This window comes from Falco cherrug, chromosome 6, assembly GCF_023634085.1.
Source record: "Falco cherrug isolate bFalChe1 chromosome 6, bFalChe1.pri, whole genome shotgun sequence".
Classification (NCBI taxonomy): domain Eukaryota; kingdom Metazoa; phylum Chordata; class Aves; order Falconiformes; family Falconidae; genus Falco; species Falco cherrug.
Window position 1 is genome coordinate 7,100,862 of NC_073702.1, and position 25,699 is coordinate 7,126,560.

Sequence of the window (25,699 nt, forward strand, 5' to 3'; positions counted from 1 at the left end):
CCCTGTGTAAGGACCACCAGACCTGGTGGGGAAGCCCTATCCAGACCCCTGTTAAATACTGCTCGTATTAGACACACTGTTAATCACTGCTGTAACCATTTCTAAACTTTCCATTACATACTTCCAGCAGCTCTTGTCCTTGCCGAAAACCTCTCCTTTTACTGTCAGTGATCAAATCAGCACCACTTTCAAGGGCACAGAGTTAAGATAATGCTGAGAACCAAGATTATAATATTCTACACACTTTTAATTTGGCCTGGTTCAACAGCTCTCTGGGGTAGAAAACACAACAATGGCTAACAGCAGAAACAGAACTAATTACTTATTTCAGAATTAATAAATTGTGGCATAATCTGTGAGTCATTTCCTTGCTGAACCAGTTTTTTTTTTAACTCATCAAATCTATTCATGGAGTAATTATCTTGAAGACAGGCATAGACAAGGAGTTTTTTTCCCAGAACAAATTCGAAGAGACATTAATATCTTGTAAGACCATGTCACGGATGAGTCACTGATAACCTGTTACAAGCGTTTACAGAATGGAGTTTGTGTAACACCACCACAGCTAACAAACTACATCATGACAGAGGAAAAGAAAACCAATGGAAAATATTTATTGACATAGTATGTGCATTGTATAATACCTTAATATAGCAAAGCTTTGCATTTATTCTCCCAAATTAGTTGTCATTCTGTGCAGTTAAAAATACTATAAAAACACACTTTTTGAATTTGCTGTCAGTCTTTAAGAAGTTAAGAACATTAAACAATCATCAAAGCTACCTCTGGAGGTTTTTAACCTAAATGCTATCTCACACTTGGAGCAAAGGGCTGGTGCAACAGGGACTAAAATATACATCCAAATCCTTTGAGATTAGTGTGCAATTTTAAGCTTTCAATTTAACAATATTCTCCCCGCTGCCCCCCATTCATCCTTTAATCCAGGAATTTGTAGATGGAAGTATCTTCAATGTTCTGTGCTTTAAAATCAGAAGCAGTTGATTAAATTTTTACAAAGAGATCAAACAGAAACAGAAGGTATTTGAAAAAAAAAAATTGGCTAGAATTTGTTAGGTAAATGCAAAAAATGGACCCAACATTTAAATTCTTCAAGTCTGAGGGTTTTTTTGTTTGGAGTTTTTTGGTGGGTTTTTTGTTTGGGGTTTGTTGGTTTTTTTTTTCCCAGTGGGGAATAGCCTTTACAGGAATCCCAACAAAATGTCACATCTGAGAAAATTTCAGGTGAAAGAAATTCCCTTTACTCACTACACTCTTGCTGACCTGGTTGCTGGGAGGTTCATGCGGCCAAGCCTTTTCACCAGGGCTCCAGGGACCCTAAATGAGCACAAGTGTAATCCCTGCAACTTTGTGCATGGACTGTAGATCAGGGTCAGAACCCCTGTGTGCTAGTGGTCCCTGCCAGAACCTGAGCCCTCTCACAGCCCTTTCCTTGGTACTGTTGGCTGGGAAGGACTGCATCATCTTTAACAGCAAAAGGAGACCGTTCCTGTAACTTGTGATTTTTACATCTTAATTTATACTGTCATACCTTTACCAGCTGCCTACTCTTTCTTACAATAGGTCCCTCTGCTATCTCGCAGCCATTTCATCTATTACTTTTCACACCTTCGTTATCCCTTGTATACCACCTCTGTCTTCCTGGTCTTCCGTACCACCTACTTCTCTTGCTCTCTCTTTCTGTATTAATTGCTGTTTGCTACTGAGCCATCCCTTATCAGCAGAATAGGAGGAACTCCCCAGCTGCTTCTCTCCTCTACATGTAGATATATATTTTTTTTTTTACTTAAGCCATATTCTGTGCTGATTCACACTCCACACAGACTCATAAATCTAAAAAATTTGGATGGATGGTAAATTCTAAACTGAGTCAAAGAGTTTCTTTAAGCAATTTTTAAAGCACTGGGTACTCTATATCTTGTATAACAGAAATAATTTTGCTACTGAACATTGTATTTTTCTTTTGTTAAAATAATACAAACTTAGACTTTATTTTTCACATTGCAGATAATCTGTTTGACTTCCATCATATGTCTCAGAGCCCCAAATGAAATGCATGAACAAGTGCCTTGCAGAAGCTGATCTGGGTGCCTTAACAGTTTGTATATGAGCATGTATAGCTTTGGCCTGGGAAAAACTAATTGTTAACTTTACAAATTGCCAGTAGTACCCTAGCAGAAAAGGGATTTGACTTGAGTTTGTTTTTTCGTAAAGCCAAGAATAGTTACAGAAAAAGATCTACTACAACAACTCTTATGGAAAGGCATTAGTACGGATGAAAACAAATGATGTACAGCCCAGAACTTGAAAGAAGGAAAAATCCTTTGGGAAAACATCACAAGGGCTCGTGTCCTTCGGGGCTGGGAACCCAGCCTTGATGCTGGCGTCCTAGACAACAGCAGATCTGATCTACCAAGAACAACCCCCCTCCTTGTGTTTTCTCATTGATAACTAGATACTAACTGCAGGGGGTTTTAAGAAAATCTGAGATGATAATGCCTCAGAAATTCTTGTCCCATTTGCAATGGCTGGTACTAAGAGCTCTAAGTGGGACGCTGACCTCCTGGGGTCTTGTGTAAGTACCTGATTTATTAACTATTTTGGAAGTCCCTGTAGTAAGCAGTCACGATGCCTACATAAAGTGTTTTCTTCTCTGTTAGGCCAAGTGGCAGACTGAAATGTTGCCCAGAATGCAGATAAAACAGGAATAACATTTTGTCTGTGTCTTCTTGTGCCTGCATTCCCTTGCCTGAAGGTGCTGACCCAGTCACAATGGCACATGCTCTTCAAGCCCATATATTTCCATGGGCACTCAGGCACAGAGGCTTAAATATAGATATAGTTTTGATTCATTTTTGTGTTGCTCTGGCCAGCTTCTTTCATCTCTTAGTACCATAAAATGAGGCACTGAGCATCTAACATTTATCCTCTGAGGATAAACATTTTTTATCAGCCTGGTATGAGAACTTCAGGTTGTGGCTGAGGTATTTACAGCAGATGATTACTATAACAAGACCTTTTGAAAACTGACATCAAGATGTTTCATTCTTACCTTCTCCCTGATTCCCAGACTAATAAAGAAATAGATTATATTTCCGTTCCTAAGGAGTACACCTAAATAAGACTCACCAAACCAAGAATTACTAAGCCACCTTATCTTGATTGGTCTTGGACCCACATCAATAATGAGAATAATTGTAACAAAATCCATGGACCTAGGTTAACTTGTATTGGATTAATGGTGTGGTACCTTATTTGTCACAGTAACTACGGAAAAAGGCACTTAAGAAAAACATTACACAGCTGACTAAAGAATATTGTAGGCCCATTGCATGGAGCTAGAGTATTAATTACTGGACTGAGGTGATTTAAAAGTACTATCAGCAAAGCCATACGTCTTACTAGAGATGTTAACAAAAATAATTAACCTTAAAATCTTGGACATTAATTTCTAAACTTTGAAAATTATTATTAGTTTTCTGCAAACAATCACACCAAATAAAAAAAAAATAAAAAAAGAAAACTGAAGTGTTCCCTGGAAAGGCTAACATTAAAAGAAATAGTTTCTTTTAAAATGGGATCTCTTCCAATTAATTAAATATTGTAAGAATTATGGTATGGAAGCAAGTCTAAAATTTTTATGCTTTGGCAATAATATGACAAAGAAAGTTGCTTGCACATTCCAAATGTCAGGTTTTATACTTTCAATCTTCTACAAAAAAGTGGGTTATTAAAAATGATCTTATTTCGTTAAAAGATATTACAAGTATATTTTAAAGATACCAACAAACATATAGTATTTTAAAACCTTGTTATATTTTTTATCTTCTGCACAGGAAGAAAATACATTTTGGTCAGCATGAACTTATGATCAAAAAAATGAAATATTGTGGTGGTGAATAATCTTAAAAATATGGAAACCCAAGGATATGATCGGAAACACACAGTACCATTTTATGTTATTAGATTAACGTAGCACCGTAACAATCCTGTGCACTTCAAATTCTTCATGTAAAATAAAAGATATAGACTGTGTAGCAATCAACAATGATTTTTAAAAAGGTGATTTGTGTTTAAAGTTGTGTAAAAGTCAAGCTCACTTCGTGTTTCATTAAATACATGGTTCAGCAAACATATTGAACCAAAGTATCTGCTAACTACTTCTGCTATCTAACAAGATATCTGTTACAAGGTACGGGGTAATTCTACCATTCAGAAGGTGGTATAATGTAGTTGGGAGAAATTTTTAGTTTAACCTTGTAACTCATGTTGAGGTGGAGTCTGAATATGACATCATTAAAACTACCCATTTTGCAAAACCATATAAAGCCAAACTAAAATATTGCTTTCCATCTCCCAGTCTAATACATACAATCCTATCTATAAAGCTGAACTTGTATAAAAGTAATTTATAAAAACTGCAAAAATGGTTAGCACCCAAAAAATCTATCATCTGTGAAGCTCTAAATGATTGTCAGATAGCCACTTCAGAAGTCAGTGACTTCTTCCAATGGTAAAGCTAAACATTTGACTAGAAACTAAACCTACAGCTCTCCAAATACTAATTGGAATGCAAATGCATGTGTTTAAGACTTCTATAGCTTTCAAAGAAGATTTAAAGGCATTAAATTATGTACTGATGTTTCTTCTTCCAAACACGGACACTTCCACGTTCATTGGCTTATTTTTTCTGGTTTTACTGAGCAATGAAGAGAAACTTGTCTTTAAGGTCTAATCTTCAGCTACAGAAATTTGGGAATTCCGTGGAATTCTTCCTGCAGCAACCAGAGGAGGAAGTTTTCCAAACTAACATGCATGAACTAGACTGCTGCTTCTCAATGTGGAGCTGTGGTCTTTACAGAATGCCCAAAGAATGTCTTGGTCTCATGCAGTTCTTTGGATCATTCTGCACATAATGCAGAATTGTATTTGAAGAATTGAAACAGAACCCTGAGAAAAGCAAATCCATTGGAAAAATAGATATTGTTTAATAATACCAGTTTGAGACTTCAATTCTTCCCTTGGAAAAAAAATGACAAACAGGTGTAGTCATTTTTTTTCTGATGTGAATTATTTGAATTTATCACAATTGCAAACATAAATATAGTTTGGGATTTTAAGGGCATATCTAGGGTTGATTACAATTGGAAATATTTTGTTTGACAATTCTACCCACCCCCCAGCAATTCAGCGCTCCTCAAGTCACCATAAGATTACTTGTGAGCTTTGAGTTCGAAAACATCCTGACATGGAGTGATGTTCTTCCAGTAAGTGCTGCTGCAGACTTGCGCTCTATGGTAGTACGGGTGCCGAGTGAGTCAGGTTCAGCTCTCTTCAGCCCTGTGTGCAATTCTCATCATTCCCGTGTATCCAGAAGCAAATCTGGGCATATTTGAGAGGAGTAATTCTTACTGCTACATTGTAATCCTGCTGTTCACCATTGACATCCACCCACTGATGGCCAGAGTAAACAGCGATGATCTTGCGTTTCCACTTCTTTTTGTTTGGCTCCTTAAGACGGAGATAGACACCAGATCCAGTGGAGCCAGGTTCAGCATCACAGTACTGATAAAAGAGATCATTGGACTCATCAGAAATGCTACAAAATCTATAGACCAGCTGCCCAGATCGATCATTGTCAAAACCTGAGAAGTGGATCATGCTCCCAGGCATCATTTTGATTGTTGGGCTTATTCCCAGCTCCATGTATTTCCTTTTGTGGGGACGCTTGAGCTCAAGAACAGCATAATCATAATCTAGGGCAATATCCCCAGACACACCCTTAAACCAGCCTTTTGGGATGTGGGTACTCTTCACCCTCGTCCACTGGAAGGAGGGCATGCCATCTGAGGTCCCCTGCTTCCTCCCAGATCTCCTCTGCTTTCTCCCACCACCTTTGGATTGTCGCCTTAGTTCTGGGGCAACTTCAGGATCCTCTTGGGCCGCAGAAACTTCTCTCCTGTTTCTTTTAGCACCTTTGCGTTTCCTGCCCTCGCCTCTGGATTTCGTCTTCATCAGGCCCACCCTCAGTCTTTTGCTGCCCTTAACATAGTCCTTGCCGTTGTGCAGACAGTGGGCAGCTGTTAGCACATGCTTGGGGGAAATGAGAATGCCACTACAGCCAGTGGAGATCTTCACAGCTGTGTTGAACGGAAAGTTGGTCATAAACCGCTTGTCATAGATGCTGAACCTACTGTCCGTTCCGTATATCTGCCTCTTCTTTCTCGAAGACCTTTGTGTGGTTGTGTTTCCAGCTGGGTCAAGCACTAGACCGAGGACATTCACTTCAGTCAGGGTCCGTGTGCCATTTTCAAAAATGGTTTCATAGGAGAAGAGGTCCTTCAACTCCGACAAGCTCGGCACCGGCAATTTTCTTTGACATTCAATTCCACATACGCTGTTCAGCTCTAATTTGGTTTTTGCTTCAAATTTGGGGCTGTCAAGGGAGAAAGTTCTTTCACTCACAATCTGGGGAATCTTCTTTAAGTGCCAAGTAAAATCTTGCTCGGTTTCTGTTCCATCAGTGAGACTCAATACAGGTATGAAAAACATGAATACCAGTAACATGTGCTCCATTTTATCTATTTTTTTTCTAAAACAAGAAAGAGAGATTTGAAAATACGCTTTGGAAATACACAGTTATCTTACTATCTTCAAAGTATAATCATGCAATATTAGCGCTGACATCACGGGAACAGAATTTAACACTCTGCTCAAAATAGAAATGCCTCAGACATTCCCTGTATTGCCTCTGATGCTTCCAACAGTCTCTAGCAAGATGGATGCAAACGACTCAGCCAGCATCCATGCTGAGCTACCTACTGGAAGGTGGAAACGGCTGAATTTTACCTAGTTTTCCCTCAGTGGGACAGCAGTCTGAGTCATCCCACGCTGTACAGCACCCTGTTTTTATTTATTCCATAGGAATGCAATTATGCTTTACGCTCATGCTGCTTTTCTCTATAGCTACTGGCTGTAGGTAGAACATGGTTGAAAACCACCAATGCATTCAAAAATTGCATTCAAAAGTTGGTAATCAGGCAGGGATGGACAGACAGACTATGCTCATGAGACTTAGGAACCCTTAGGAAACCAGACCAATTGTGCTCTTTCGTGTAATGGCCAAAAAAGCAGCAGCTTTAAGTGACCTAAAAGTCACCAACGGTTCTGCATTACACACCCAGCTAAGACCTGTGAACCTGCCTGCCATGGAAAATGGCGCTTTGTTAATAGTTCTCCCAAGGAACTAACTTAGAAACATCTCTTTTGCCCTTTTAAAGTTTATGTTGTCTGGATGTGACAGATGGAGCAATTTGGGCACCTAAACAAGCTGGAAAGTTCCATTTTAAATGCTTTCAGCTTCTGCTGCTCTGAAAGGCATGAGTCTCCTGCAGATCCTGTGTTGTATCTCCCTGTGTGCTGTGGCCACCGAAACCTCATTCATTTTCTACGTGTGGGTGTCTCAATCTCTCTCAGAATGTCAAAAAATTGTAAAATCTATGGTTGGAGGGGAGACGTGAGTGGGGAAAGTAGAAGGTTGCTGGTCTAGAAGAGTCTCCTAGTCATATACACGCAGGAAAGCCCAGCCAAGTAGGAGGGACAAATCTGCTGACTCATCACACGCCTTTTTCCTGCAGGATCCCGCAAAGGCTGCAGGAACCGTGCTGTCTGTGTCTTATGATCACATGTGGAAAGCCCCACCTAGATGGGGTGATGCACCACAAAAAAAAGCTAATACTTTAAGTGAGAAAGACAAAAAGCAGTATTACTCCCATCTGTAGTTGGGAAACACGCAGAAAGAATGCAAAATTGTTAGAAGCCTGTGGCAGAGCCAGAAACTGAACCCAGAAGTCTTGATTCTGAGCTCAAAGCATTACTGAAAAGACCATATTTCTCCTCTGGCAGCAGTGGTATCCATGGCATTAACCAACTACTGGCTGCTGCCATGGGGAAAGCTGTATTCTGTTCTCATATCCTTCATTCCAATTACATGGAAACCTCAGCTGTGCAGAAAAAAAAACGGCCTATGATTAAACTTTCAAAGCCAAGCAATTCAAGGATATATATGTAGTTCAGCTCTCTGGTTTACGTAGTAATGGCAATGTAAACCAGTGCAAAGATAACTGCTTTCCTCTTCTCGGGCTGAGCTTAGAATAACTACTGTTATCCAGTGAAACAGCCTGGTTACGAGCTAGAGAAAGATCTAGCATGAAAAATGAGGAGTATGTATGCAACACGGAAAAAGAAGTGGTAACATCAGTTTAAAAGCTGTAAAATGGACAAATGACTCCTATAATTTTGAGGCACCTTCACCATATAGGCACAGTTCTTGTCTATAAGAGGTAATAATTACCCCTTTTTAGCTAAGCGCTACAGTTCAAATACAGCTTGTTGCTTCTGATGCCCAATTCAGAGGGTGGTTTTGTTTTTGCATAATTTTTGATGCTTTTCACCTTCACCAGCATGGGACACCAACTTTGACCCAGAGTTTACTTAGTCGGATATACATAAAACACATTTTACAATACAGTATAAAGATACCCAACCTGGATTTAAAGTAGCTAACTCAAGTTTTGGAGATGCATGGACTTTGTTAAGACATCTGGAGATTACAGTGACTCACAGGCCTAAGCTCTGGAGTGTATGTAGTCATACTAAAAGATATCTGAAGGTTTTGAAAGCAGAGCAGAGTGGTCCCAGGCACAAGATTCTGCAGATTCCAGTTGACCATACCAGCCTGTTACTGGTATAGCAGAAATGCACGTATTTAAACATTAACTTTTAGTTACCTTCAAACTGTTGCTCTGGTTATTGATCAATTAGTACTAAATTTGAAAAGGAATGATAATTTTATGTATCTATGGATCAATTATAAGGTGTCAAAATACAGAAATACTATGTTGAGAATATAAGAACAGCTTTCCTTGGCCTGACCAAAGGTCCATCTCGCCTAAAATCCTGTTTCTGACCCTGGCCAAATCTGGATGCATTGGGTAGAGCACAAGAATAGGGCAACCATGTATGTCTCTCCTCCCTCATAGCCTCTTATCTTATAACCAGTTGCACCTCATGGACTTTAAACCAGAGGCAGTTTCTGTAGCGTGAGGAAACCTCAGTGGATTTCTCTCCCATAGCTGCCCAGTCTTCCCTTGAACCCATATAAAATTTTGCATCCACAATGTTCAGCATCAAGGAGTTCCACAGCTGTACATGTTGCATGGGGAAGTATCTCCTCTTTTTTACATTCAGCCTGTCTCCAGCTAGCACGGTTTGATGACAAATAATGGAATATTAAATGGGGAAAGCTGGTTTTAAATTGCTTTGCCCTAATATCACTGTTGAACAGATACAAGGTATTAAGAAACACAGCTCTTCTGTCAGGCTCGAGAATGCCTTTTCTATGTTCTTTCCTGGAATACTCCTCCCTTTCTCAGATCTTCCTCAGGGTCTGGGTATTTGATATTTCTCTGTAGCTCAATTTTGTGAGCCCTAAGGAAAGTTCATTCACTAACTGCTAGTTCATACCGAAAGTCTTAGGGGTGCCTGCATTGATGTTATTCCACTGTGATGGCTGAAGTCCTCCTAGCTGGACCCATAACTCACTGTGCTTTATAGAGAGACTTTCTGCAAGCAAATGAGTGGAGTACTATGGCTCTCCTCCACCACTCTTTAAAAAGAAAAAAACCTGAAACACAGAACCCTCAATAGATGCATTGGAGCCTCCCATTTGAAATACTGTAATCAAATGCTCACTACTTACAAAAGCTGTCTTGGAAGCCAAGATTTTCATCATTTATAATGAACTACTTGTTGCTCCTAATGAACTAACTACACTTCAGTAGAACTGGAAGAAGTCCAAGCTGAGGAACTTGATAAAAATGGTAATTCTCATTACAGACCAGAGCAGTTGTCCTACTAGGCAGCATTGTCATTTACAGCCATGCACTCAAGCTCTGTTTACTAACACAATCTTTTCAATTTACGCAAGGCCAGCTTCAAGCACGGGCAACATCAGCAGTTTCCATGGCCCAGTACAGGTTGCCAGCCAGGGGGAAACACAGGGGTTCCTCTTGCCAGATGTTGGGGATAGAAATGTGTAGACAGCTGCAAAGGCACCCTTTGCAGGGTGACAGAAGGGAAGAGAGAATACAGCCTCCAGAGGAAGGAGGAAAGGCCCCGAGAAGGCTACAGGCTAAATGCAAGGAAAAACCCTCAACAGTTACTCACACTTTCTGCCACGTGGTTCTCCACTCTTCTTCCAAAACCCAGGCTGCTCTGCCCTCTCCTTGCCTTTTCCCATACAAGTCTGGGTTGGCTTAGAGTAATTAGAAGCCTTGAGTCAGCTCTGTATTTATGGTAGGATGAATTGCTTCAGAGAAGACAGAGAAGACTAGAAAGTGAGAGCCCCAGCTCCATGAAAATGTTGAAATTCTTCCTCCAGTTTCCAAATTCAGCTGATAATGGTAAGGACTCCCCGTGTGGTGGCATTCCAGCTGCCAGATGTATTCAATTAAAAATATTTTCAGTTCTTCTCACTTCTTGCTTCCAACATCAATTTTTTCTGAATTCCCAAGACAAAATCTACCCATGTCCTAACTTTTCAGGATACCCTTCAAATATTCGATCATTATAACCTATCATACTCCGACACAATGCATCTCAAATGGTCAGGGAAAGGCTTGTAGTCAAGCAGACCTAGAATATGTCAGGCTACCCCAGAGGGAATTTCCCTATCAGTGTAGCTCAGACAGAAGATAAGTTGTGTCCAGCTACCTGGCAGCATTTTATCTTGGTCTGTTCAGTGCAGCCTCTGCTCTGGGGTTTCCTTCTTTTTGCAGGAAAGTCAGCCCATTTCAAACTTACATACTTTTAAATTTTAAAGCTCACATACTTTTAAATGCAATTTTCAGACCATAAAATATTAGAGGCTGCTACAGTCACCAGCTCTTTTAACTGTTTTTGGCCTTGAAATGGCCTGAAAGTTGGAATTAATGGATCTACTCTGAGAAAGCAAAACAAAGGACAAATTTTGGAAATCTCACACTCCCTGGAAGAAAGCATTACCTCAGCCTTATCCGCCGCTGCCCCCTTCACCCCTCCGGGCGTGCTCACTCTGTGTTAGGCGCTCTGCTCTTACACAGAAAACCCCTCTGCGACTCCTGGCTCTTACAGAATTTAAGCCGCTTCAGTAGGCATAAGAAGAACTAATTTACACTGCAGGTGTGACAGCTCATTTCGGAAATCACGCACGCAGGGGGAAATAAAGAAAGGGGGATGCGAACGGCGACGGGAACGGGGGCTTCACCTCCGACGGGTCTTCCCTTCCCCTGCGCCGGCTGCCCCCGCCGTGGCCGCGGGGTGGCGCCCCCGGACAGCCGGCAGCGGCCCAGCCTTAACCCTCTGCCGGCGGCCCCCGGGTCCGGGTCCCGGGCTGGCCCTGCGGCAGCCCCCGCGCCCCCCAACCCTCCCCGCCGCCGAGCTCTTCTCCCCTCTCCTCCGGGCTGGGAGGAGGCGAGGAGTGAGGGGTGTCCCTGTCGCCGCTCCGCCGCTGAGCGGCTCCGGGCGTCGAGCCCTGCCAGCCGGGGCGGCCGCCGGGGCGGGAGCGGACGGGCACCGGCCGGGAACCAGCCGGAGGAACGGTGGGGGACGGGGGGCTTTTCTGGGATGGCCGCCTTTCCACCGCCCGCTCTGCTTCTGCCGGCCGCTCCTATGCCTTGGCTTGGTAAAGCCCAGGGTTTTCCTTGGAGAAGCCGAGGGTTTGGAGAGGAAGGCTTTAACTCTACAGCTCTTTAGCCATCCCCTGGTCCTGCTTTCCGCGGGAGGCTCTGCTTTTCCGCGCCTGGTCCAAAGGACTTCCCTTTCTCCAAAGCCTGCAAGTTTAAATACCTTGGCACGGCGGTTTTTGCCATTCCAAGATAAATCTGCTTCCAGCAGTGACGAATCTGGATGAAATTAGTGTCAGCTCCAGAACAGCGCGGGGATGGTAGCGCGAGTACTGAGAGGGTGAATCAGAGTTAAAGGAGAGGTTGTTTTGAAGGGTGAGGAGGCTCATTGCCCGCTCCCCGCAGAAGACACAGCACAGAGACAAACCCCTGGAAGCCCGATAAATAACGCCGCTTGCTTCTGTCCCGTTAGCCGTCTTGTGAAACTAGCTTCAAATAATAATACGAAAAAAGGACCGAAGAAACGTGTCACGTTTTGGTCCTCTGAAAAGTATATCCATCAGGCTAAAGAGGCAGGAGCTTTACACAAAACCCTTCAGCTGCCAAGCCCGACGTACTGACATCGCTCAGCCTCATCGTGTTTTAAAACGACCCGTGTAGGAAGAATGACATCGGGGAAAAAAAAAAAAAAATCACCTTACGGACGTTCCCTAGGACTGCCCGGTCCCCGGCCCCAGGGCTGCCCCGGCCCCGGGCAGCCACCCTCAGCCCCCATCCCCAGCTCCCAGCCGGCCCGGCCAGCGCTGCCCCGGCCAGGTCGCTCGGCACAGGCTGTCCCCCGCGGGCGCCGGGAAGGGTCGCGTTCATACCTGGCACCCCGCAGGACGACGGAGGGGAAGGAGGCCACAGCCCCGGGGCGCAGGCTCCCCGCGCCGCCCGCCCGCCGCCCAGCGCCCGCGGCTACTGAGGACGGGGCGGGGGGAGCGGCCAGGTCTTCCCAGGCGGGGGAGGGGATGGAAAAAGGAAAAAAAAAAAAAAAAAAAGGAAAAAGGAGGCGAGAGGGAGGAGGCCGGGAGGGCGAGAGGGGGAGGGCCGAGGGGAGCGGAGCGGAGGCAGATCCCGGTATCTCCTCGGATGGGAAGGGAAGAAGGGGCTCAGCCTGCCGGGCGGGGAGGCGCATCGCCCCGGGAGAGGCTTCCTCTCGGCGCCGGGCGGGGAGCCGGGGTGACCCGCTCAGGGACGGGGCGGGAGAGGCTGCCCGGGCCGGGGGGGGGAGGCGGAGACAAGAGGGGAGGCGGAGGGACCCCGTCCCGGGGGGAAATGGCGGGGGGGCGCCGCACCGCCCGCTCTGCGCCACCTGCGCTGGGCCGGGGCTGTCGGGCACGACGGGGCCGGGCGGTGGCGGTGGCAGCGGCAGTGGGACGGGCCGCTCCGCCCTGACCCGCCGCGGGGCTGTTGGGGAAGGCGGGGAGCGGCTGCCGGCTCCACAGGAAGGTCCCCGGGCTGGCACGGGGCTTGCGGCTGCGGGGAGAAGCGTGACCCGGACCCGTGGCCTGCCCGCGCCCCCCGGCCCTCGCCCCTCAGGGACCCTCCCGGCCGCGCTCCTCAGGGACCCTCGGCTCCTCAGGGACCCTCCCGGCCGCGCTCCTCAGGGACCCTCCTGGCCTCGCTCCTCAGGGACCCTCCGCTCCTCAGGGACCCTCCTGGCCCCACTCCCCAGGGCCTCAGAAGCCAGGTGCGAAAGGCCTCCCTCCTTTTCTCATCACTTTTGACCCCTCTTTTTCTGCTTCCCCCTTCCCTTGGTGTCCCTTTCATCTCCCCTCTCAAGGCAGAAAGCTTTGGGTGGTGGTCCTCCATGGATCAGCCCCTTGTACTACAATCAGGTCCTCCCCAAAGCTCTCCACCGCAAGGTGAAAAGCTCGTTCACTAAGCACTTTTGGAAGTGCTTAGCCTAAGTAAGTTCATCTTACTTAGCCTAAGTGAGTTCATCTGCTGAAAACTCCCCTCACACTAGGTGAGGGCCCGCTTTTTTTGCCAAAACCAGCTGGAAATTTGTGGCATTGCTAGAGATCAGACTGAGATCTCCAGAGTACTGTTTCATTGTATTAATTGTAGGGATATCCTTCTTTTTAAAGACTTAACTTCTGAAATTTAGTGGTACCAATTATATAAATAGATTCCAAATAAGCCTTTGGCCAGGAACTGCACCCTGCAGTTTTCTTTCAAAGACTGGGGTTGATTTCTTCAAAATGTAAATTTTGTTTGCAGTTCTGGTTTTGTTGCTGTTGTGCATACGATTTAAAACCAATGTGTAATAATAATTATTCATGTGCCTGAGAAAATGAGCTGAAGAATTCCCCATTTAATTAACAAGGCAAGACAGAAATACGTGACAAGCAATTTCTTGAACATAAGAGTTTCCATACTGGGTGAGGCCAAGGGCTTTGCTGGACCTATGTCATGTCGCATTAGTAAAGAGCAAGCTCATGCAATAGTCCCCTCCAGCACTTTTTCTGCCACCATTATTTCAAACTCGGAGATTTTCTGAGGTAGATGTAGTTTCTATGACCTTAGTAATCTTCACTGGATTTCTTCCATTACTTGCCCATCTTCCCTTAAACCTACATAGATCTGTAGAACCTATGACCTGCTGTGGTGACAAGTTCCACAGGTCAGCCATGTGTTGTGCAAAAACCTGCCTCCTTTTGTGCATTTTCAACCAGCTACTGCTAGCTTCATTTGATGCTCACTAATTCTTTATCCTACACTTCGTAGCCCTTCTCCGGCCTTGAAGGATTCTAGCTAAGTTAGCTGTGCTTTACATGAAAGACATTCCTGTTTCCCATCCTACTGCTGACATGCAGGGACCAGAACAGCATCCAAAAGATGATGCAGGCAAACCCTTCCTGGCAGTGGCAAGTAGAAAACAAGAAGCAACAGCTACTAGCATTGGGCAGCTGTGTTGAGCAACAGCAACTGCAGCTTGGGAGGTTCAGACTGGGAAAAATTTCTTCGCCAAAAGGAACATGCAACACTGGAAAAAATTGCCCAGACATGTTGTGGAATTGCCATCCTTGGTCATTTCCAACATTTAGCTATGCAGAGCCACTGCTGACCTGGTCAAGTGTTGGCAGTAGTTCTGCTTCAAGTAGGAGCTTGGTGGGACTCGGTGACCTGCAGAGGTCCCTCTCAACCAATATTTCTGTGATGCTTTACCTATACAGAAGATGCGAGCAAAATATGGATTTCTGTGGCACGAGGAAGATAGTCTTTGTTTAGTTTTCTACTGATTTCTTAACACTTCCTGGTACTTTTTATTTTTTTTGGCAGCTGTTGAGCACCAGGCTGATGTTCCCATGGAGCCCTTTTCATAACTCCAGGACTCTCTCTCCTGAGAAGTAATGACCAGATCAGAACCTGCCTTTTCATACTTGAAGTAAGGACCATTTCCCCCCTTCTACATCAATTCACATTTATCTACATTGAAATCCATCTGCCATTTTATTGATCAGTCTCTCCCTTCCATAAACTTGTCTGCAGATCTTCAAGGTTGTGTCATCTTTATTAACCTAAATAACTTGATAGCCTCATTAAACTTTGTGACTTGACTACTGATCCCCTTTCCAGGTCATTTATGAATACGCTGAACAGTGCAGGGTCAGCAGATTGCTATTGGTAATCTATCAGTCCTACAAAAACTGATCCCTTAGTCCTATAGTTTGTTTCCTATCTTTCAGAAAATTTGGCTAGCAGAGGTTCATTTCTGTTTACTGCACTCCGGATGATGGGATCAATGTGTTTCTGCTGCATCGCTCTGCTCACTCCTGCTTTCAGAATCTGGGCTGCACCATTTATTTCATGCTTTCTTTTTTTACCTGAAAGATTACCTGTCTAATACTAATAGATTTGACTCCTGCTTTCACATTCCTCTTTCTTCTCAGTGACACTCACTGCAAGTTCTCAAACTTTGTAAAACATTGTAAAAAATTTTGTAGAAAAATTAGAATAAATTTACGAGCACAACTTATATTCATGTTTTTTAATTATTTTAAACCATTTTTCTTTAATCCTGTTTCATTACTAATATTTTATTTCTTGCAATAAAAGATGATGCATTTTCAATAATTCTTTATAAAAATTTAGAGGGCTTTTTTTTTTAAAAAAAATAAGTATCACATTAAAAATTTCCTCAAAATATAGTTTGCAAAAAACATGAGGAATACATATTTCAGAGTACTGTTTCTTTAGAAACACACTGTATAATATACATGGTGGGGCTGTAAAAATATAATTGTTGGAAGACTTCCAGCATGCTAATTTTATCCTTCAGAAGTAATTTTATCTCATTAGAAGATTAGTGAGCCCTTTCGGAATTTCTACATGTTCCAAAAATAAGTTTGACATTGTATACCAACTGAGAGATGTTCACTTGGAACTGAGCTTTGAAAGACTGACACCCAAAATAAATAAATAGTAATAAAAAGTGTCAGAGAAAAAAATAAAACCAAATCTGCATTAACATCAAGAATGTACTGACTTCTATCAAAATTCTTCCTGCATCTATAAAGACAATAGAGAGAAAACCCCCAAGTTTTTACCATCAGATTTGTACCCTGGATTTGAGTGAATTCACAGAACTGTAGTATTGTTATGTTAGGGTAGAAAAGGTACAAAATGTTTCCTAGTAAGATTCTCCTAGATCTTTTTTCAGGTAGAAATTTGAGATAGGAGCTGCACCTTTGCCTGTGGGCAACATATGCTGACCATGGATGTACCGGCTGGGCAGCTGCCCCTGGAATGTCATCTGGCCTTACAATGCTCTCATGTGGGTCTTGCACACATGCAAAAAATATTTGATAGTAGCAACAACGTGCCTTGTCTGCAGTCTCCGAATTGTATTCCATATAGTGCATTATGCCTTAGCAGGCAGATATACCTAGCCACAGAATATTCTTTCACATGTGATTTATAGGAAGAGAAAACAGGCAGGTACAACTCAGGAAAACCGAAACAAGTTTCATAGATTTCAAAAAGAATGCAAGTACCTATCACCAAATTAAAAGTTCAGTGCATAGTCCCTTGCCATACCCCGAGGTAGTCAGCTTTAATCTCTTCCCTTCTTCCCTTCAGTCTTTCTTCTGCTCATGTATACATGTACTTTATTGCAAAACTAGCGATTACTTGATGGTGCAGGTAACTCTCTTTTCTTCACACTTTAATTCTCAAGCTACCTCTGGGTGCTCTTCCAGCTCAGCTGATATCATATGTTTCATTTCCTTTCTACTTTTCTTGTCTCAGGAAGACTATTTTTTTATGAGCTTTAACACTTCTACAGTCCTCAAACAGTAAACTTCGGATAACTCATTGACTCATGATCAATGGAAGTGAGATAATTCCTACTGCTCTCAGAATAAAGGGATGTGAAACACAATGGATCTTTCTTACAGGATCAAGAATGGTCTCCATGGTAGTGTCTCTTCTGTGGCAGCTTGTTGCCACAGAAGCCCTTTTGTTTTGTGGACCAGTTGGGGTTGCTCATTGTGCTGTTCAGATGTTCCTATGACACAATGCTGACTGGTTAGACTAAAACACTGAATGAAACAGACCTCTGTTAGAGACCCTGGCTTTGAGGACTTGGAAAAGACACAAGAACTGCAATAAATTGCATCATTTTTAAGTGTGCACAGTGGGGACAAAGAGGATGACAACAGCATCGCTAGCTCAGGAGGATTCTGCATAGACCAATGGACTATTGCAGTACAGGCTGGTGAGGTAGTTATTTTAAATTGGATGTAGGTGTACGAGGGGAGTATAGTGCCAGAAATAAGGATATTAGCCATAAGTGCAGTGTCATCAACACAAGAACTTACAGATGATGAAGGAGCGGTGTGAAACTCAAGGCATCTAGTTGTGACCTGATTTTCACAATAGGAGTGTATGAACTAGATATATGGGTAAATAATAGACTTGGAAAAACCCCCACTGCTTTGTAGTAGTACAGACAGATAAACGTCCAATTTCGGAGTTAAAACCATGTCAAGCTGTGGTCAAATCAAGAGGATGCTTTCTTCCAAAAAAAAAATAAAAAAAAATTTGGATATATGTAAGCATATCACCCATAGGAGAGAGGCTTTCCTAATTCTGCAGAATCAAGGAAGTTAATAGCCCCACCACCACCCAGCTCCTGCCTTTCATCTTTTTTGTCTCCCCCTAGAACAGCAGTTGAAAATCAAGCTGGGCAGGCTCATTGTTCTGACATTCATGTGTTTAGTAGAAAAAGAGTTGATTGTTCACTCATCATTGCTAAAAGAGCAAAACCTGTAATTCTTACCTGATGTGTCTCCTCATGGAGATTATATATATATATATATATATATATATATATATATATATATAGTGAACATTTTCTTTGAGGAAAATTTCCATAAAGAGAGGTATTTATTTCTGGAGATGTGTCAGATGGCAAATATTTTTATACACATGATGTGTTGGCAGGTTGCAGGCAGGTACTGTTGAGGAAAAAAAGAACCCACACCATTTTTGTGAGCATATTACTTTGAAGGAAACAGTTTCCTCCAACTGGCATTCCCATTGTGCTCACCGGCACCTTTACTGGAAAATCAGTGAACTGTAGGTGGTAATACAGCATACTATGATATGGATAAATGACATTTCGATGTGAGGAGAAAAGAAGTGCATGTCCAGAGACTGAGAAATTTTGGAAAAAACCCTGACTTTGTCTGGCTAAAGCTGAATATTCATTCCCTCCCCAAGCCTCTAAATTCCTATAATGGAAACAGCATACCACAGAGGAGAGTTAATAGAGTAATGTTGACATGTTAGATAAAATAAGATTTTAGCTACCATCAGCATGATTGACCCAAAAGGGGAGAAGAGATTCCAGGGAAAGATGAACATGGTGCCTAATCTCGGTATTGAAACCAGCAGAGAGTCAGTGGCTGTTAAATGTGCATCTTAATTTTTTTTTGACATTCCTTTGTTAATAAGGAATTGACAGCAATACATTACCAGAGAAAATGTGACATTCTGAATAAAACTGAGTGCCTGTGGTACTTCCAAACAGAATATTGAAGCAATCTTCCTCTAGAAGTATGGACAAAGTAGGAAAAGGTGCAGTAACAGAAACTGCATTTTCAAGAGCTCAGAAAAAAAAAAGTGGGGGGGAGGATGTTGGCCTTAATCCAAGGGTAGTAAGGAATATTGTCTTTATTATCAGTGGTAACTGAAGGTGACCATAAACCATTTACTGCCATCACAAACATGCCCAGGAGAGTACAAGATTAATTTTTCAGCTATAGCTGCATGACTTATAAATTGAATATAAACCTGAGGGAAAAACCACACCTTAAAAGAACCATTTACTTAACCACATTCCAGAATAGTGTTCCATCAAAAGGCAAATCTTTTTCTTTTTTTTTTTTTTATTCTTAGTAAACTGTAGGTATAAAGTTAGATCTGAAGAAAACCTGGTGATACTGTTTTAAAATTCCATTCACAACCCCAAAATAGCTGGATGTTTCTGCTAAAATTATTAACAGTGTAATAGCTCCTAATGTTGGAATTTTTAAGATTTCACTTCAGACTTCAAACTTTATATTCCACTGAAACTAACACAGGCATTTTATACCTCTCAGCACCATGATTACTATTAGGAAAACAACACTAAATTTGTTGCCAAAACCCATGGTAAATAACAGCATTGGGGTTGCCAGGTGGGCCTTGTTGCTGTCCAGAGGACGTTAAGCATACATTATTTTGGGATCTCTGAAACTGGCAGGGAAAACCAGGACCAAACAACATGCGGGACACATTTTTAATGCAATCTTCAATTTTCTGTTTTGCACCCCACATATCTCTCTCCTATGTTTTCTGTTCATGTATTCTCCACTGCATTAGGCAGGACTCCGTCATGCCGGTAACTGAAGGGAGGAATTACAGCTGCAGCTAAAGTAAAGGGGGATCTTTTTTGTGGGTGATACTGTGCAGGAGATTGAAGTAAATACGCGTAACTATTCTTGGCTCTCAAAGTCTCTGCATATTTCTAATAGTTTTAAAGCTGTCTGTAGGTTTTCAGCTTGCTGCTGGAATCATTTCCACATGCTAACAACACAGTGAATAGTTCAACAAGGAAAGGGAAGGCAGAAACTCTTCACTGTAATCAGACACCCCTTTGCACTTTCTCAGTGTTGATTTCTGCAGTAGTGTTTGCATAGAATCATGTCTTCTGTCTGCCGTTCTGACTGTACTAGTGCCCTAAGGATTTCTGAAGGTCTAGCATTGCTCTCAAGAGGTTACAGGCGAAAGTATCCTCAGAAAGAAACCACAGATAAACATAAATAGATACTGAGACACAATTAAGCTTTTTTTTTTTTTTTAAAGCCTGACCTAAATTTGACCTTGATGTTAGTGAAGACATGTCCTAAGACTGTCTGGCAACTCATTCTCTTTCACTATCACTCATTACAATGCCAGGTTCAGGCAAGGTGCATCCTCATGCAGTCACGCAGAGACCCACTGAGGCTTTTCTCACAGGATCTGTATGGTGACAAGGAAAGACAGAAGGAACGAGCTACAGCATGCATTTTCCCCCTGTGGCAGGCAAATTAACAAAATAGTTTGATTGCCCTGACAAAAAATAAGATAAAAATTAGAAAACACGTTATTGTTATCTTTTTCAGGTGTTGCTTGGGAAAACTGTAAATCTGGGTGTAAGTCTGGAGAGCAGTTGGCAAAACAAGAGCTAACTTAACTATGATGTGAGCTGAATTTGTTTGAGAGGAAGTTCTGCTTCTGTTCATTCCTGCCTCAAAACTCTCTAGCAGGTTGTCAAGCTATAACATTTGCAATGAAACATGCAATGCAAGCAGTGCAGAGCGGGACACTAACAACACTTGAAAGCAGTTCATGTCAGACCAATACTTTCAGAGGTATCATCAGATCAACAGTAGCGTATTGGTTTATTTATTATCCTAGCATATCCGCACTTTTAATTTTGAATGACTTTTTGAATTAAATGTATTGCAGAATCCATCTTTGGTGGCATCTTCCACAACTCTATGGATTATTTGATACCAATATAATATTCATCCCCACTGATTTATTTGGCCTGCTTATTGGTACAACTGGTAAGGTATGGGAGACAAACCCAAAGCCCAAGCAAAACAGAAAAAATTCCCAGGCCTTTGTATCAGGTCTTGAGAGAAGAATGATGGTGGAGGTTCAATAACCAGATAGATTCTCTTTCTCTACCCATTACACTTTTTGCTTCTGATTAACTCTGTAGCCCATAGTCTCCTTGCATAGTTTAACTGTATTAAAGCAAAACAGATGAAAGAAGATCAACTTTAGAACTAATTTCACGTAAGTTAAAATAAATGAAAAATTATAACCCCAAATTTTAATGGAAAACTGATACTCTTCTAAAGAATTATCACCCATCCACATACCTCTGCTCAGCCAAGATTTTTAAACCAACAACTGCACATGATTCAGTTACCAAATCCTCATTAAAAGTATATTTTGTCAAAACTCCCTGAGGTGGAATTTGCCTGCCTCTTGTATTTGTATGAACTTCACCTTGTTTTCAGCAGAGGCAAACATTTATACACGTTCAGTTTATTACCAGAAGTTGTGGGACTACTGGATGGATAACCCTTCTCTATCACAGCAAGCATAAGCTATTTGTCTTCATCTGTGGCTTGTGCTTCTTCATTTCATTTTCATTAAGGTCCTGTTTATTGTTACAGTGACAACTCCTCTCACTGTCTGTAACATAATCCAGTATTTTCCACGCATTACGTGTTTGAACAAACACCATCACACTTTGCCTGCTTCTGGTGTTGCCTCCCTGCTCTCCCTCTCACTTCAAAAGCAGCTTCTCTCTTACTTCATGATGCCATTTCAAATCCTTCCTTAAAGCTCTCCCTTTGTGTGACACCTGGAGAACACTCATCACACTTAGGCTATCGATGGGCAGAAACCAAGCACACAGACCATTATCACTTTACTCTCTCCTTAGTCATCTACAATCAGCAGATGACTGTAGAGTCCTGGTTTTGGATAAAGATTTTATAAATAATAATAACACAAATAATAAATGAATTTTTGCAGCATGGGATAAAATACGTACATTACTTCAGTTGCCATAACACTGGTTTTAGAAGAGATTTAAATAGATGCAGTTGCTCTGCTTGTGCCAGTGCCCATTCTGTTTTAATCATAATTACTGACAGCACACTGTTGCAGAAACAGCTCTGCATTTCCACTTAAAAATCTCGGGTTTAGCAATTCATGAACTGCATCTAAAAATATATCCTCATTTGAAAATTGGCATTCAAGCTACAGTCTAGAAGCAGTTCCTGTTTAAACCTATTTAGTTAGTTCAGCAGTTTTATCTAAGAACACAAAAGATACCTTTGCTGTTCCAGAAAGCATTTTTCCATTTGTCCATGTTCAGAACTGACTTTGATGAGATTGTTCTGAATTTCAATTTTCTCTAATATGAGCTTTTTTTAAAAAAATAATTCATTTACCATGTATTAGCTTTGTACTTTCTTGCCCTTTGGTGGTCAGTGCTGAGTAGCAGTAGGAAGACACTGGCTGAAGTCACATAGATTAGAGAAAGAACTATAGAATGCCAAAAAGCATATGGAAATGCCCAGTCCTTTGGTTTACTTTGGCAAATATATGCCAAAGACTGATGCCTAAATAACAGGCTTACTACAGAACAAAATGGCATAGGCCTTCCAAGTTAAACAAGCACCTAGCCAGGAGAAAGCTTCCCAGTTACTAACAGCATGATAAAAGGGAGTCCTCTAGGACAATGTAAAACTCTTCCAGAGAATGAGGGTCCCAAGTCAATGAGATTCTCTCCCAGTTAATTTTTAATTCTGTTTTCAAGTTTATTACTCTCTTTCTCAACCATGGGAAGGTCTTACAATGTATAGCCATTTACTGCAGCCTGCGATGGGCTGTATGAACCTCAGAGTGGCTGAGCAAAGCTACAGAGCTATTAGTGTCTCCGTCAACTCTTCTGCACTTTTCCTGCAAGATCTGTCAAATCACAGGGGAGGAATTAAAAAGGAAAGACCCAGGCTGGCTGGCTTGGCTTGGATTTAGCACATGACCAGATGTTGCTAGATGCCAAAATTTTCCACAGTTGGATACATTTGGCTTAGGACTAATGTGTTTGCATTGCTACCTGGAACCTGCTGAAAGTCTGAATGGGGATGTGGCAGCTAGCAGTATTTAGAAAGGGAGCATCTGCCCTCTTGGAACTTCATGAATTTAATCCCCATCGAGGTACCTTCAGCAATTTATTCAAACTTTCAAAGCTGTGTGCTTACACAGGCCTAGAACAGGATAACCGCTGTCTTCATGTTGGCGTAACTTTACATAGATATGGAGCATTGCACACAACACTTACGTGTACATTTGCAAACAAGGCCAAGTATCACAAGCATATGCTGTTTGTAAGAATGTCAAGTGCATAATTGAATTATTTGATTAATTTGAGTATCCTGTGGCACAAAAATGCATTGTGTACTTACCAACATGAGTGATGTAAAACTTAAGCAGCAAGTGTAATGGGTCAAATTTCCAGAAAAAAAATCACTACAACCCTCTGATTATTTTCAAATTATGTGTACAAGCAGAGCCCATCACAAACAAAGCTATGCCTACGAATTGTCTGAGTGGATGTCACACTGGCTTCTGCATAGGAAAATTCCTCTAGGGAGGTAAACAGCTCATCCAGATTATTCACCGGGCTACAGAAAGCCAAGCTTTTTAAACAGTTGTTAGTGATTTAATAATACATGAATATGACACCGAGGTTAAAAACTGAAGCACAGAAAATAAAATCCAAAGGGCATAAGGTAAGACTAATGGGCAAATTCATGTATCTGAATTTTTCTTATTTACATTAGCAGTCATGCTTTGTTGACTTCAGCAATCTATATTGCTGCTTAGTAGCATTATTATCTTAACTCTAAAATGTTCAATTAAGATTTTATTGAATGGGGTTCATTAGAAAAATATGATGGTATTCCCAGAGTATGATCCTGACTTCATTTTTTGATTCTTTATTCTTTCACTTGCCAGAAAGTATTGGAAACACTGGGTTCAGTTCCACTGACTCAGCTCTTTCTAGTAAAACATACAGTATTGCAGCTGGTTAGTCTCATTTATTAATTCTAGAATGGGTCTTTTTTGAGATGACTCTAGGAAAAATTCTCCTTTTATAAAATGTTCCTATTTTCCTTCAAGAAAAGTTTTGTTTTGACTTCTAACATATAATTTTAAAAAGAGATAAGATTAATTAATTACTGCCATGAATTACTAAAAGTGTGAAATGCTATTGGATAAAGGTTTTAATTTGTAGAGTGGGCCAAACTAATGTACCTCAGCTAATTTACTGGTTGTTTATTTTTCAAGCCTATTCTGCTGTCCAAAGAATAAACCAGTTCTGCTAATGTTTGCAAAAAACAAATTCCATTGCTTTGTAATAAGCAAACATTACAACACTGACAATATTGCTAAGACTTAAAGTACCAAAAATGTCAATATTCTACGTAGGAATTAAGATAATTCTTCAAATCAAGGTTTAAACTGATATTGAATCAGAAGTTCATTGAGTTAAAAATACTACATGGTTAAGTCATCATTGGGCCAAATCACCCAATTTAGAAAGGAGGCAATCAAATCACAGAAGTTATAGGAACAAAGAATTATTTCTTATTAACCCTGTATTACATGATCAAAGAAAATTAAATTGGTTTAATTGAAACCTCCTTATTCTTCTATTCCTCTTTCATTCCCAGCACACAACAGTGAAATTGAAATAGTTGGTAAAGGATCTTTCTAACCATGTTGATTTTGGGCCCTAGTTACAGATATTAACTAAAGCATTAAAATCAATTTAGCAATTTAGCTAGTCTTAAATAGTTTCTTAGATTTCAGATTCAGTGCTATTACAGAACTGCAAAATTAAGCTTTGGGCTTTGTAGTTGTGCAGGTGATCCGATATGTCTCGCAGGATGGAGAACCCACAACAGAGCACACTGGGCTTTCAGCCTCCCTTACCACAGCCACCTCTGTCTTTCTCAGGTGTTTTACTTGATGAGTCTTGTATTGTATTAGATGAAAAGTCTGCATGTTTCAGAAATTGCTGATTGATAAGGAGGGTATTTAGGTTCTTATTGATAAGCAGAATAATTTCATAAAGGCCAGTTAGAGATTGTCATTTCTCCTGAAGACAGAAAAGTAGTTACGGAAAGTCGTGTTGAGAGTGACTTCTGTGGGACTGTCACTGCTGCAATCATATGGTGGAAAAGACGAAGGAGGGAGTCTGTGGCTGCCTTCACAGAAAAAGGCCTCTTATTTTCAATAAATAGGTCATAGCCAGATGGTCTGCTCTGGGCATTTATGCATGGTTTGGACCTTCACAAGCTCACAGAAATAGCTGCAGGCCTAATTGTTAAGTCTTTCATTCACCTCAAAAGCATCTTATGTTCCCTGGGCATACTGGAAATCAGCTGAACGAACCCACAATCAATAGCTGCATCTCAACACCAGGCGTAAAAGCTATGGGAGAGTACATGGAGTCTTGCTAATTTTTACACTGTATGGTTTATACCCAATTAATAAGAAAGAACTAAGAGCAAAGTTCTGCTTCCACATTTTATCAATGTAAGCTCCATATAATATAAAATTATTCAAGTATATGTCAAGGAAAAATTCTTATTTGAGCTATTTCTCTCACATCACATTGTTATCATAGCTGTCAGTATTCCAGTGCATTCTTTAGAAATTAAATTGCGCAAGGATTGACATCATAACATCATAGTAGTTTTACATCAAAGAATAAGAGCCTATAGAATTTATATAGCTACAGTGTGTCATAAATCAGTTTCCATAAAAATGTTACAGTAACTGAGCCAATGCTATCATAATGAGTTTCTTAAAAAAATAATATAATAAAATAAATTGTGTACAGT

At 41.5% G+C, this 25,699-nt stretch overlaps 1 protein-coding gene across 1 annotated transcript; it reads right to left on the reverse strand.

Annotated features, from left to right (window-relative positions):
- Positions 1-590: 590 nt before the first annotated feature.
- Positions 591-12,692, reverse strand: PRSS35 (serine protease 35). Its single transcript, XM_055714609.1, has 2 exons — positions 12,551-12,692; positions 591-6,610 (listed from the first exon to the last, which is right to left on the reverse strand). Exon 2 carries the CDS (start codon positions 6,592-6,594, stop codon positions 5,353-5,355), a length of 1,242 nt encoding a protein of 413 aa, XP_055570584.1. The 5' UTR covers positions 6,595-6,610; positions 12,551-12,692; the 3' UTR covers positions 591-5,352.
- Positions 12,693-25,699: the final 13,007 nt, after the last annotated feature.

Excerpts from the sequence above, each read along its gene's own strand:
- PRSS35 (XM_055714609.1), bottom strand. The coding sequence starts at position 6,594 with ATGGAGCACATGTTACTGGTATTCATGTTTTTCATACCTGTATTGAGT.